Genomic DNA, 14,332 nt, shown 5'->3' with positions numbered 1-14,332 from the left:
AACTTCAGCCGATGGGGAAACGGCAAGGGATGCACCGGTATCTGGACACGTGATGGACCCAGTAGTAAATATTCCTTTGTGGAAGGCTTTGGTTATACCTGGGTGGCAAAGCGAAGTTTCTGGTGGGTAGGTGTCTAAAACAACCCTCTGCAAGGAAGCACGCCCGTATCAATCCTTTAATCGGAGACTAGACTAGCGTTTGGAAGGACAAAGGAGACAGACAGAATTTACATCAGAAAAAAGGACTTTTTGAAGTTTGAGTGAGGATAATTGTCTTAAATTTCGGAGAATCGGCTGAAAAAACGCGGAATTGTCTTCGCCTTTGTAAGCGAAAATGTCCAGTAAAGCCTATCTCGCTTTTAGCCTTCATGGTGAATGGCCCACCCTTTCTTTGAACCTTGTCAATGATCGAACGAACTTATAGATATGAACTGAGTGCCATTTGATGAGTAAGATCGAACAAGGGAGAGGGATATGGAAAGGATGAAGTAATGAAAGAGGAAGTCATTGCTAGTAGTAACGACTTGTCACGATCCATTGGTTCATATAGAATCCATGTCCTAGGTCTATCAAAAAACATTCTTTTCGCTAAGCGTATATAATAAAATAGAGTGAAAGGGTCCACCCCGAAACCAAGGGGGTACTAACTAACAGCTGAGTCCTCTCCGAACCGCAGGAGATAGTTGCCCATCATACGGCTCACCAACTTCACTTGCCTCTAAGGGGGGCTCGCTCCGGGCAGGTTCGGATCACTTACTATACACGGCCCTATGAAGGGGTTAGGAGCGTTTTCAAGATGATTCTTTCTTTGTCGAGACGAAAAAGGAACCCATCTTTTCGATTGCAAAATGTGAGTCTGTTTTGCCCACTTTATCCATCCCCCTCTATCAAAATGATCAAAAAGGCATTTCAAATGCTTCTTATTCCCGTGTTTGATCTTATCCATCTCTGCCCCGCTTCCATGTGGGCAGAGACCCCTGTAGAGAATGAAGAGGAGCCAAGGATCTTACTCTCAAGAGTGCTTCGATAGGCTCCACTCTCTCCCCTGAATAAGTCAGGCTCCGTTAGCCTGGGCTGAGATGGGGATAACGAGTCGACGATTGAAGCCCCCAACGTTCTGCCAGACACTGGACAGGGGTAAGCTCTGTAAATGTGTAGAGCCAAGTGTAGTGTGGTGTAGTAGTAGGCACTTCTAGGCCCCTTCCCGGCTACTGGATCACTCCAGTGCTTCGGGTACTACGGACCCTCTGCCATCCATTGCAGCAGAGCCGTTTCATGAGCGGGGGGGCTAAGCGCAGTTCTTTGAATCAAAGGTTTCATGAAATCGAAATTGATTCTTTTTTAGATATCTGGATAGATGGATGGATCTATCTTTCTATTCAGATATCTTTTGCAATCATCCCCAAATCCTTGATTTGGCCAGGAAACAAAGCACTGCTTTGGGCCCAGGAAGCGAAGGGAATGAGCTCGGCTGCTTCTCCCCCACACTTCTTTATTTCTCCGTGCCCCTTCCGCATGCGCTTCGCGCGCCATTGGCGCTTTGCTCTCCTCTTATTTCTTCATTGGAGGGTTCGGATGGACTTCGCCGTTCTTTCCCAACGAAAATGGAAAGGGCTGTATCACATCGAGATGTCGATTCGTTTTCCGCCCCAAATGAGATGGGGAATTAGTCACCTTTGTCCCTTCATCTTTTTGAAAGGAATCGAGGCCCGGCCCGGCTCGCGTCGTTCCAACAACCGACGGGGAGCACCTCAGTATACGATCGCGCGTAGTAACTGGGAGTCCTATTACACCTAAGGCCAACTTCCATTCACCAAACCCAGGTTCATCTCGTGTAGTGATTGTGGACTCGTACAAGGATATGGAGTCGACGGTTGATGTATCAGACTCGACCCTGTCTTTCGTAGCATGCATTCCCATCTGTGTTGCAATTGATTCGGTAAGCTACGTGTCCGATGCACGGAAAACTGCCTTCGGTCTCCCAACCTTACTCATGGCAACCTTCCGGCCGCCCAACGACCTATAACGCTAGTCACTACTCCCACTAGGGCTAGGAAGTAAGCCCCACAACCCAAAGCGGCGAAGAACAAATAGAATTTGCTACAAAAGCCGGCTAACGGGGGTATTCCTGCGTATGAGAACATTGTAATGGAGAAGGTCATAGCCGAAATAGGATTCGTTTTGGCTAGAGCGCCCAAATCCGCTATATATTTGACACGGGTTTGCCGTAATGCTGGAACTATGGCGAATGCATCTATCGTCATTGATGCATAAATAAATATACCAATTAGTAGTGATTGAATTCCTTCTATGGTTCCACATGAGAAACCAGTACGAATATAACCTACATGTCCAATCGAACTATGAGCTAGAGGTCTTTTGACTTTCGTTTGGGCCATGGCGGCCAGTGCTCCTAAGATCATAGAAGCAATGCTGCAGAAAAAGAAGATTTGTTGTAATGTACCCCCATAGGAAGCAACAATAGAAACACGTGACATATTTGCAGAAATAGAGATTTTAGGCGCAATAGAAAGGAATGCTGTCACCGGGGTGGGTGAACCCTCATAGATATCAGGTGCCCACATATATAGAGTCAAAAGAGAGATTGAGTCCGAGGGAGAGGGGGGTTTTCTTGGGGCTCGAGAGATTGAATAGATAGGGCCCCACAAGTTGTTAATTCGCCGCTGGGGAATTCACACAAAAGGGAAGGACTTATTCTCAACGAAAAAAGTGCTCTCTGAACCGAACGTGAAAGTTGTTTTCCATCAGACGGCTGTTCACGTAACTCCACTCTCGGCTTGGATTATATATCCATTTGGTCCGCTCTCGGCCATTCCACACGCTGCCTAGCAGAGACGTGGTTATCTGAAGTGGATTCTCTCTTTTGTAGTAGATGTCGAACCTGCTGCTCAGTGGGCGGGCGCAGCAGCTACATGGACCCCTTTCTTTATGTTGTTGCCAGCGCTTTCCCGGGCCGAGCCGGAATTCTTTATTAGAACGTCGGCAGGCAAAGCCCGAAGGAAGGCTGCTATCCCCTCGGCCTTCTTCCTTTTCGATGAAAAACAAATCGACATCTCAATCTCCGAAAGCGTTTTCCTTACCCAGCTAATATCCCCCCCTTCGTCGAGCCTTTCCTTTAGTGGTAAGGGATATGCACCTTATCTGAACGTCGGCAGGCATTCCGGAATTCTCCTTTTTTGGCCCCGGGTGAACATAGGCTCAAACATGATTGGAGGGGTCCTAGCTACGCCATGCGTTCAATAAAAAAAAGCAAGCCTCTGGGAAGCTGCAGGGATTACAAAAAGAGGGTGCTTTCCTGTGTTGCACTGAAAAAAGGACAAAGGAGAAGACGCTCTTCGACTTTCTTTCTTCCTCCCGCGCCCGCCTAAGCCCGGCCCGCGTTAGAGGGGAAGATTAGCAAAGCGGAAAAAGACAGAGGGAGGGGGAGCTGCATCTTATTCTCTTCGCGAGAACTTCAGGATCGGAGAAGCATTCGGAAGGGGCGAGGCCTTCATTTCGTTGGCAGAAGCAGAAACGATCCAATCCATTCGGGGCTTCGGGGAACCCAAAAACGAACTCTGTTTACTTTTTTCATAGATAGATGATATATATAGGAATAATATATACATCCCTTTACTTTAGATGTCTATGTATCTATTTTGGAATCATCTCCCGATTCTCTTTTTTTTTCTAATTCGCACTGCTCTTTCTCTCTAAATTGCATCAAAGAAAATAGAGAGAGAGAGAGAGCAGATGGATCCTATCCCCTATAACGAACACTCATTCCTATCTATTGATAGAAAAGAAAGATCTTCGTCACGGACTTTTTCTTTGTTCTTTTTTTTTAGATTGGAGGAATTCCTCATATCCAAGGCAGCTCCCCACAAACACCCCACCCATATGACTATGCCCCCTTTTGAATCAACAGTAGATTGGGCTTCATAGCTACTTTCATTCTAAAGACGAATATTAGTCAATAGGCAGGCTTCTTTCAGTAGCAAACATATTCATTTCCACCGGGCTCCGCGCACCTTTGGTACTTCTGGAGGGCAAGCAGTTTTATAGTGACTTCTTTCTTAGGTAGGGCGACGAATACTTCCAATTCCGGAAAGGTCATTGGGTTGCCTTTGGAAGCTAAAGCGAAAGTTGTAGAAAGCCAGGAGAAAAAGCGAAAGCTTGCTCGAAACGGCCTATACCCTAACCCTCGGAAGCGAAGACGCAAAGCGTCACTTTTTTCAAAAGGAAGCAGTTTTTTCTGACTGAATCCATCCATAAAGCCGCCAAGGAAACGAAGTTCGTTCCCTTTCATCAAGTGGGTAAGGTAGGCAAACCACTTAAGCTTTGCCTTAGACTGACGGAACAAAGCTAAGAAGTAGGCTGAATGGAAAAAGGAAAGGGACAAGGGCGGTCGTCGCTTGGCGCGAAGGCTGCTGGTTCGGTATGGTACTAAAGGTCCTCGGACTTCCAGGCGGTTTTTCTTTTGGGCTGCTGTGAACCCTTGGATCTCGCCAATACAGCCTCCTATGGTTTTCGTTACCGAGATATCTTTTCTTTTTTCCCAGGGATTTTTTGGGTAATCAGCTCCCATGCTGCAAACAGTCAAATCTGAACCTTGTCGCTCTTCTTTCCTCGTGGGCAGGAAGCACACCAGCAGCGTGCGTTGCGTGATTCCACTGTGTTTTTTGCACTTGACTGGGTGGATAGTTGACCGGAAGATAACTTTGATTCGCCCGGCCAGCAGGCGGGCGGCGTGCTTATCTTGTGTGACAACACTACAGAGCGAGTAGCTCTTCTAGTCGGGCAGCTATGTGACAACACTCCTGAGAAAGCGGCGCTTTTGGGTAACATGCTATGGTCTCAACGCCCTTACGAGGTAGTGATGAGTTTCACACGCTCTAAGCCCGGCCCGCGCGCAGTTAGGAGGATTGGCCGCTATCTGAGCGGTACCACCCACCCTACCCTACTACCTATAGGGGGCCGTCCGTCCTACAGCCGTCCGAAAAGGAACTGCAGTAATCTTGAATAGGAATCCTACAGTGATAAAAAGAATCCCCATAAAAATACCACTAGATCGAGCACCAGTGATTTCGTATCCGGTCAAAATCTTGGCTAATTGATCGAAGTGGGTAGCTCCAGTAGACCCATAGATCATGGAACAAATAGGGTGGGTAGGCCCAACCACCACACTACACGTATAGACGCGAACCCCCCTCCTTACCGTACGTGCGACTCTCACCGCATACGGCTCGCACAAAGACTCCAAAATCCATCCCGAGCTTTTTATTCCACCTCTCCCTCCTCTCCAATCCTCGATCAAACTAGCCTTCCCCAGCAAGAAAACGTATCCGCTTTAGCAACAAAGCGCTCATCCCTTGCTTGTTCTTGAGCGCGCAAGGCGCTCAAGACGGTGATTCTTGCTTTAAAAAGGGCTAAAGCACTCCAGCTTCAAAGCTGGAGTTTGCAACTTCAAAACTACAGGTTTTAGCCCTCCTGCTGGGTGGGCGCTTCCTTCGTCTATCGTATGTCTCGCTTGGATTCGTCCCGAACCAAGGAGGCATGATGGCGGGCGCGTGCGTGTGCCGACTGCAGAGACTACAAGCCGACGCCGGAAGCGACTCGCTTCTATTCTCGATTGGATATAGATGGGGAATCTCTATAGATCGTCTTTTTTTGAAAACCTCTCTAAAACGCATACGAGAAAATTGCACTTCACGGCACGGCAAAAAAAAGAGCTTCGCTCAGTTGGCCCTCCTAGGCTTCCGCCTACTTTCTCTTCTCTTAAGTCTACAACAAGTGGGAGAGGCAGGATTCGAACCTACGTAGAAAACCTTCAACAGATTTACAGTCTGTCGCTTTTGACCGCTCGGCCACTCTCCCCTTCCCGGGGATACGCCCTCCTCAAACAAAGGGTTCCTGAATAAGAAGGATGGCGGCCTTCGTTCTTAAGTTAAGAAGAGCAGATGGAACTATTAGATTTGCTAGCGTTCCGGGAGAATAAATAAGGTCATTTAGTAAGTTCATAAGAATTTATGTAAAGCAAGGGGCAAAGCTTCTACGACAGCTTCCCCCTCATTGCCATCGTCGGCCTTCCCCAGCTCCCCTCCTTCGTCGCTTCTGGCTAAGCATCTTTCGGCGGAGGAAAGGAGGCGACTAGTCGCTTCTGGCGAAGCAGCGAGTTCATGAGCAAGTGAATGAACGAGCAGCGAGTGAAGTGCAACAGTCGTAAGTAAGGCTCGCCATGTTCCTAAAAGGAGTGACCATCTTTTCTTCCCTTCTACTGACACTGAGCGAGCAGCAAGCATAGGCAATAGTTTCCGTAGGGGTGGGGCGCAAGCAAGCGTTTTCAGGCTCCGCTAGCTAGCGTACTCTTCTGCTATCAATGAAACCGAAAGAAAAAACCAGTGCCCTTTCGTATAGATCGAGACGCAGTACTTTTTCTTTACTTCTTCCATACTAGGAAGAATGGAAGGAAATCCTTCGATAACACTTCTTCCTTATTTGAAGAAATGATATCCGACGCCCGTGGAAACTCTTTCATTTCAAAAAAGTTCTTCTTCTTAAGAAGCAAATAGCATTTCCTATTGATTTGTCCCCTGGACTAGACCTATGTAGATTCGGAATTATCCGTCGCTACGCTGTTCCCAAGGACTAGCAAAATCGAAATAGCGAAATTCTTGGGTCATCTCAATGGGTTCAGAAACCACACGTTTCTCTGGATCATCATAGCGTACTTCCACATATCCACTCAGAGGAAAGTCTTTTCGTAATGGATGACCCTCGAAACCATAATCTGTTGATATACGGCGTAAATCCGGATGATTGATGGAAGAAACACCAGACATATCCCATACTTCTCGCTCCCACCGGCCGCCTGATGGAAATAGACTGACTACCGGAGATATTCGTGTTACTTCGTCTGCACTTGTTTGTACACGAATGCGTGAGTTATACCGAGTACTCAGTAAATTATGGACAACTTCAAATCTGCGTTTTCGAGAGGGATGATCCACTCCGCAAATATCGATCGAAACTTGAACCCTTGTATAGGTATGCCATTTTAGAAAGCACAACAATGGAAATGGGTAGTCAGTATTGGTATAAGATCTATTCCCATGTTCCGATCTTTTCATTTTATGTACCCATTTCTTGGGTAAAATCTCCCAACTATATTGGAAAATGGATTGGTTATCCATAAATGAAAATAAAGAAAGCTTTATTTTGGTTCCGCTTCTTGCTCTAAGCAGAAAGACTTGTCGGAAATCGCCGGTTGGGTTGGTCCGACCAAGAAAGGCATGGGAGTGGAGAGGCAGAAGTGAAAGACTGGCTACCAATAAAGATCCAAAACTGCACACTTTATATAGTTATGTATCCAGGATCGGCTGCATGCTCTAGTGTTGAATCGGGTATAGAACCCAGGATGCTTGGTTACAATTCCGAATCCGCTAAACCATCGCTCGGAGAAAAGTATTATACAGAGCATTAGTACTTATTCTGATCCTTTCCTTATATTTAGATTCTAGTAGTTTATTTCAGTCGTATTCGTATCCTTACTGCGGTTTAGTAAGGGTAACAAATAAAAGTATGCAGGTTCTATTTTATTGTTCCGAGACATATGATGATAGCATTGAGAATGAGAAATCTTTGCAAAATGCACGTATTATTAAGGAGTTCTGGAACGATTACTACGCTAAGCTGTTGGATATTGACAAAATGAAAAAGACTTCTAATGTTGATATGTATCAGGATGATGTTAGAAAGTTGTTGATTAATGAAAAGAAGAATCAAAATGGTGTGTTTTCCGATACTGAATTAATAGATTTACAGAATCAGATTGCAAATTGCACAATGAAGTTCGATGAGGATAATCTATTTAAAGTAACTCCTAACATAGTAAAGTTCTTGATTAATAAAGATCAGCCTAACGCTAAGCAATATCTAAAGGGTTGCCTACCAAGTAGCTTACCTATGCTTAAGATGTTTGGTATCTATACGCTTGAGGCTATCATGATTCATGTACTAGGCTTGGTATTCAACACTCTTCAGGAATCATCCGCAGTTAAGGCAGCTAGATTTATAGATCAACTTAATTCAACTGTACGAGAACAAGCAAGGTTTCTACAATACAAAGCACCAGGTAGTGGTAAGGTGGAAGCAGTACTCACTAGTAAGGTAGAATCAGTTAAGGATGTTGTTCAGCCCAAAGGTGCTAGCAAAAAAGAGAAAAATAAAAAAATTCAGTGTCATTATGATATCGGGAAATACTTGCTCCAATTCATGATTGAAAGAAATGTTCTACATATATCAACAGATAGGGGAGTAACAAAAGAAGATCCAGTGCTGGTTCTTAAGAAAGGTCAAGGGTATATAGAGAATTCTTGTTATGTTATGTGCAATTTGAACATAAATTTGCTCCCTATCAAACTCAATCTTCCGATGCTTTGCAAACCCTTGGATTGGCAACCAGCAGAGAGGGGGTCTGATCCTGATACATTATCGGATCTGATAGGAGGTTACTTATGCAAACCCACGGGGGATATCTAGAATCACTTTCGGCTATTAACTTCCCATGACTTAAACCACTTCTATATAAAGTTACATAAAAAAGAATACAAGCAGATGTGTGATATTTTGAATGGGCTTCAGTCTCAAGCGTTTGAAATAAACAAAAGGCTCTTGAGATTTCTGGAAAAGAATCGTCAATGTTTAGTTGAGTGTGGGCTTCTTTTACCAAATGCTCTGGCTCGCGTGAATCCGACAGAAGCCTCAGACATATTGAGGGAGTGCTACTTCAATAGCGTCAAAGGTATTAATAATGCTTGTAGCTATAACATACTGTTAAATAAATTATTAAAACAGGTGCAGCAGGCTAGTTATGAAGATTTTGTAATAAGACTTGCGTCAGCATACGAAGGTTATCAATTCTATTTGCCAGCATTCATGGACTTCCGTGGTAGAATCTACCGTTCAGGTGTATTGCATTTTCATGAGCGTGATTTGTCAAAAAGTTTATTACTCTTTTCTGCCGATCATCCTCAACCTCAAGCACAAAACCACCTGTCGGAAAAAAAGAATCTCAGTCAACACTTAGCATGTGCTGCAGCCTTTAAGTATCCAAAGTTCTCGAACTTAGATGATGCCCTTAAATGGTATAACGAACACCAGACTGAAATGTTTACTTCGGACGAAAGTTTCATTCAATTTGCTGCGCAAGCTAGTGATCCATTTTTTTTCATAGCCAAGATCCTTTCTCAGGATGAAGGAGTGAGTAATTATCATCAGGTTCCAGTGACCCAAGATGCGAGTGCGAGTGCATATCAAATTATGAGTTATCTCTTGCTTAACTTAGAAATTGGTAGGAGAACGAATCTTCTTCCATCTTAAGACGGTAAAATCCAAGATGTGTACATGTGCTTGCGGGATGAGCTTAATAAATTCTTGGATACCAGATTGAATAATGTTAGTAGTAGTAATTAGAAGAAAAAACTCATAGATTCTATGTTAACCAGAAAGTTCGTCAAAGGATTGTTTATGCCATCTCCACAGGGGTCCGTCCGGTTCTTCCTCAAATGGGTTGCCTCAATCTTTATCAAAGTTTTGGTATCTAGCTTATCCAGCTACAGTATAGTATACTCCTTCCTTGCTCGATAGAGCTCTTTGAATCCGCTTCAACTAAATGCGTAAAATAGAGTAATTTCTTCAAAAGCCAGTTTCTTTCGAGAAGGCAGGAGGCCCATAGCGAGTTACAATAGTGCCAGTTCTTGTACGGAAGGCCGTAATTCCGGTAACCTCGACTGCTCTAAGAATGATCCGGGCTAGCCGGGCACATCACATCAAAGTTAGGTCATTTGTCAAAAACATGGCAAATAGCTCAGTTGGTTTGGTAAGGGAGCTATTCTCTCACTTAAACCACTCCCATATTAGGTATTCTATCTCGTCTTAAAGTTCCCCCGCATTACCCATAACTTACCACCTGTATCTCCGGAACTCAAATCGCAAAATGACAATGCTTTCGATAGTCTATACTAAATTACTTTGTACGAATGCACATCTCGGCCGTCGGGTAGCTGATCACCATTTCAAAGTCTATATCCGTGGTTCAAGAAATGGAATTGCTATTCTCGATTCAGACAAGACACTGATTTGTTTACGAAACGCTCTTCATTTTATAGGATCTCCCAGTCATCAAAAAGGCCGTTCCTTCTTTTTAAAGACCAATCATTTATTTATTTATGAGATAACGGAAGAAATGGCGAGCTATTTAAGAAGCTATTTAAGAAATGTGAATTCTCATTGTTTCGATGATTCTCAATGGAAGATCGGGGCGTTTTTGACCAATTCTTTTGCAAATAAAAAAAATTCCGTTCAAGAAAGAAGAAGATCAATTTTGGGTTGAACCAACAACCTGATTGTGTGGTTATTCTGAATGCAGATAGAAAGTCTTCGGTCATACTGGAAGCTGATCTATCACAAATACCTATTCCATCCTTAGTTGATTCTACGATCCCATGGGAATCCTATAAAAGAATCACTTATCCCATCCCAGCGAATGATCCTATACAGTTCGTATATCTATTTCGTCATTCGATCATGAAAACAGTGATTCTTGAACAGAATGCGATTAGTAGAGAAGCGCAATCTCTCAGAGTCACTTTGAGTACGGGGAAGTCCGCAGGAGGGATGAGATCCGCCTGCTACTCCACCTCTTCTTCTTCCCCAATAGACGAAGAAGAAAATAGGGCCAAGGCGCTATTGGAGATGCGCAAAAAATATCCATCGGGAGATGGCGCTGACGCTGACGCTAACGCTCGCAAGGCGGTTTTGCAGGCAATTTCTAAAAATACTTTTTTTCGTTGAGCTCATAACCCGGTTTGGGCCGATTGACTCTGAGAGCGATCGAGGGGTCGCGGGCTCACACCTTGCTTTTGCGCATAGCATCGAAGAGATCCTAGAATTTAATGGAAAGAGCAGCGGCTCTCTGAAAGACCTCATTGATCTTAAATTGGATTTGGAAGACGCCTCTAAAAGAGAGGAGATTCTACTTCCATATTTTCCTCAAAAAAAGAGGCAAAGTCCTAGCGTGATACAAAAAGAAATAATGGGCAAGGGCGGGGAATGATAGGTTCATAGATGTGGAGTAATCAGTTCTTCATTTGAAGAGTTAGTTGGCTGGCCTACCGGCCCGCAGATGTAGAGAGGTTGCCCCCACCATCCTCTTGAACCGCGAAATCAAAGCGATTCCTGTTGATGGAAGAAAGGCTAATTTCATTTGATCCGATCCGCCTATGCCAGTTCGAGTCTGGCGAGTCGCTATCATCTGTTGCCCTAACTTTTTCTATTAGCTCATCTTGTCCGTAGTGATATTTTGGAGAAGGAGCAATTACCGGAGTGAGAAAGGTAGAAAGAAGCAATCACGAAAGCTAGTGCTAGTTGTGGCTTTTTGTACTAATCTTGTTTGTTCGGTAGCTCGCATCAGCAGCTTTAAAAGGAATAGAAAACGAGGCTTTTTCCACCACACCAGGGGCGGGCATTACGCTCAAGCAGGGGAAGTCAATTTGACTGCTGCTCGAGAACCTGTTTGAACAAGAAGAAGTAGCATGGCTCCAGCGGGGCAGAGCCAATTGGCTACGACATGGTGACCGAAATACAAATTTTTTCCACCACTTTGCAATTGCAAGAAAAAAGAGGAATCTGATCAAGTACTTGATGAGCGATACTGGAGATCGAATAGAAGGTAATGACTTACTCGATGCACATATTTAGGGCTATTTCTCTCATCTGTTTAATACGCAATTCTCTTCGATAAGAAGGGTTCTCTTGTGTTCCAGGGTTGATTAAGCGTCTGGTGGAACAGGGATACATTGTGTGAGGCCAAATTGCCTGACGAATTGATGAATATGGCTCAATATAGACTGGTCCAGGTATACCGGTCAGTCTTGAGCCACCAGGATAGCCTTCCACATATCCTGTTCCTCCCTTGAGTGGTAACTCTTTTCTAACCTTAGAATCCTGAACCAATTTGCTCCAAAGACTCTGTCATTGAAAGGAGTCCATAGGTTGATAAAATAGGTTTTCATGAAAACCACACGTAGATAGAAAAGGTAAGAGTTACACGTGCCAGAAGCGAGGAATACCGCTCGGAAGCCCGATTGAACCTGTCCTCATTCACTGCTATCTCCACATATTGGATGCCAAGCTTGAAAGGGTAATGGTCCGAGAGGATGGGGCCGTAGTCTTCTATTATGCACGCTACGCAGACGATATGGTCTTCGGCTTACCGAGAGGGGATAAGTCCACGCGAGTCACCCAGGGTCTCAAAAAGGTCTTAGCTAGAGTCCTTAGGGAGCTCCTACAGGGCTTCACTTCTACTGAAATTTCCAGAAAACAACCAGGGAGGCTACAAATTATCGGCTTGCCCCTGTCTCTGAAAAGTGAAGGTCAGCTCCACGTGGGTATTCCATCCAAACGATGGGAGAAGAGGATGACACTTGTTCGTATTGAAAACCGGAGACGAAGGGAAAGAGGTTTGATTGGAACATGTTCTACAAGAACTCCTGTGTAGAACACGCCCGTATCTATTCTATGGGCTGGCTTCAGGCCAACCCTACTGCTGAAGTAGAAAGCATCATATTCCGGTTTTTCCAACACTTGATCAGGAACCGGGCGCAGAAATTCCTTGAAGAGAAGGGGATGCCTACAACCAATGCCTAAATAAAGGCATATGTCGAAAAGTGCAACTACTAATAGATTCAGTAAAGGAAGGCCCGGAACGGGCTGAGCTACTGCCCGAAATAGAAGAGGACGACTAGAGTAGAGGAGCCTAATTCCAATCCAAACAATTGACGAGGGAGTCTAATTATTTTTTCGTTCTTGATTGTTTCAATTGCACTTTCTTCATTGGGGGGTTGCTTGGAAAGTGCGATAGTTACGGCGCTTGGAGTATACGGATTGAATTCTTCCTTCTTCTATAGGTCTTTCTGGGCGGCGAGGCGGAAAAAAGGTGTAGAGAGGGAGAAGGTACATAAAAAAAGGATTTCTAAGGTAGAAAAGAGGCATCCACCAGTCATTGAGAACAGCTAATCCCGGAATTAGCAGGCCGGTATGCGAAGAGAATTCGGTATTGAATCCGCGAGGCCAGGTGAAGAAAAGTCCAATATGGGTGGATTACCTTTTTCTGAAGGATAAGTCTCTGGGACTGACTGAACTGAATGTATAGCGTCAAGATAAGAAGCACGGTAGTCGAAGATGTACCTTGTGGGGTGGGGTACGAGTAGACCAGACCAATGATGAAAAGCATAGATACGAGCATGGCCTCCCTGTCTCAAAAGCAGGCCGCCAAGGGTGCTCGCATGAAGCATTTCTCACTCATAAATAAGTAGTTATCACAAATTTAGAAACATGCTCTGATTTCTCTTATCGAATTTCATTCAGATTTTCTAGTATTCGGAGTTGCTTGGGAAAAGGTCTAGTCAGGGTCGGTTCTGTTCGGAGTTTCGGGTTGATCGAAAAAAAAACACCCTAATTAAGACTTTTGTATAGTTTGTGTCAACCTGAGTTTGGTTAAGTGCCCGCCCGCCTAGATAGATACATAAGTGTCAGTTTGAATGAAGTCAAGTGTAAACCGTGTCAACAACGAGAAATTGAAGTGTAAATCTGGATGGTTTGAAGTGGAAACCTTAACATGCAAAAGTGTCTACCTCATTAGAAAAGCAAGTATCTACCGGCGATATATTCATTCGAGTATCAACCGGCGTCAACCAGTTGTCAAACTCCAAATATTTCGTTCGTAGGGGCATGAAGAAGTTGCTAAACCGGTTGTAAAGTGACTCTGATAAAAACCATCATTGCTTTATTTTTTACTTTTCATCTAGTAACGTGCATGAATGGATATGGTGGGTAAGATTTGAAAACGTTTGACATCAACCGGGCTCTACTTTGCTTTTACTTTACTTCACTTGCCAGGTCATTGTTGTCGATATTGAGGTGAGGACTCTCTCTTTATTCTCGTTTTATTTCTCACTAAATGATCTAACAAACGCATGATTTGATTACTAAATATTGAGTCATTGAACGAATATTCGAGTAAATTCACCTTTTTCTATGAAAGCAAGGATTGGGTTGGGTTGCTTATTCGTCATCACGGAGCAACCCGGTACCTTTTTTTAGGCGAGCGACTGAGACGAGAGCTTTCAATTATGCCGTTTTGGTCAAATCCCAGGGCTCTTTCTGATTTGATTAAATACTTCTATGTTGTATGATAATAGAAAGTCAAGATCTCACTCGCTTTTTCTGCTTTGTATTCTCGGCTGTTGCCTTTTTCCACATCGATTGCTAT

At 44.2% G+C, this 14,332-nt stretch overlaps 2 protein-coding genes, 1 non-coding gene and 1 pseudogene across 4 annotated transcripts; 1 reads left to right on the top strand and 3 right to left on the bottom strand.

The window, feature by feature from the left end:
* Nucleotides 1-243: 243 nt before the first annotated feature.
* On the bottom strand, nt 244-5,447 carry LOC123165021 (NADH-ubiquinone oxidoreductase chain 2). 2 transcript variants are annotated; one of them, XM_044582649.1, is made up of 3 exons: nt 4,999-5,439; nt 2,016-2,587; nt 244-607 (listed from the first exon to the last, which is right to left on the bottom strand). In XM_044582649.1, the coding sequence occupies exons 1-3, from the start codon at nt 5,150-5,152 to the stop codon at nt 419-421; spliced, it is 915 nt and encodes a 304-aa protein (XP_044438584.1). In that variant the 5' UTR covers nt 5,153-5,439; the 3' UTR covers nt 244-418. The 2 variants fall into 2 exon arrangements, with proteins under 2 accessions (XP_044438584.1, XP_044438585.1); XM_044582650.1 differs by lacking the exon at nt 244-607 and having other exon boundaries at nt 1,992-2,587; nt 4,999-5,447.
* A 347-nt stretch (nt 5,448-5,794) lies between these two features.
* On the bottom strand, nt 5,795-5,877 carry TRNAY-GUA (transfer RNA tyrosine (anticodon GUA)). Its single transcript has one exon. It is a non-coding gene; the product is annotated as a tRNA-Tyr (tRNA).
* A 689-nt stretch (nt 5,878-6,566) lies between these two features.
* On the bottom strand, nt 6,567-7,372 carry LOC123165018 (NADH dehydrogenase [ubiquinone] iron-sulfur protein 3-like). Its single transcript, XM_044582648.1, has one exon. It carries the CDS (start codon nt 7,191-7,193, stop codon nt 6,621-6,623), a length of 573 nt encoding a protein of 190 aa, XP_044438583.1. The 5' UTR covers nt 7,194-7,372; the 3' UTR covers nt 6,567-6,620.
* Nucleotides 7,373-9,449: 2,077 nt separating this feature from the next.
* LOC123170559 (ribosomal protein S2, mitochondrial-like) lies at nt 9,450-11,234 on the top strand (annotated as a pseudogene).
* Nucleotides 11,235-14,332: the final 3,098 nt, after the last annotated feature.

The sequence above is a fragment of the Triticum aestivum genome, chromosome 7D (genome assembly GCF_018294505.1).
Source record: "Triticum aestivum cultivar Chinese Spring chromosome 7D, IWGSC CS RefSeq v2.1, whole genome shotgun sequence".
Classification (NCBI taxonomy): domain Eukaryota; kingdom Viridiplantae; phylum Streptophyta; class Magnoliopsida; order Poales; family Poaceae; genus Triticum; species Triticum aestivum.
This window is presented reverse-complemented; position numbering and strand designations above follow the sequence as displayed.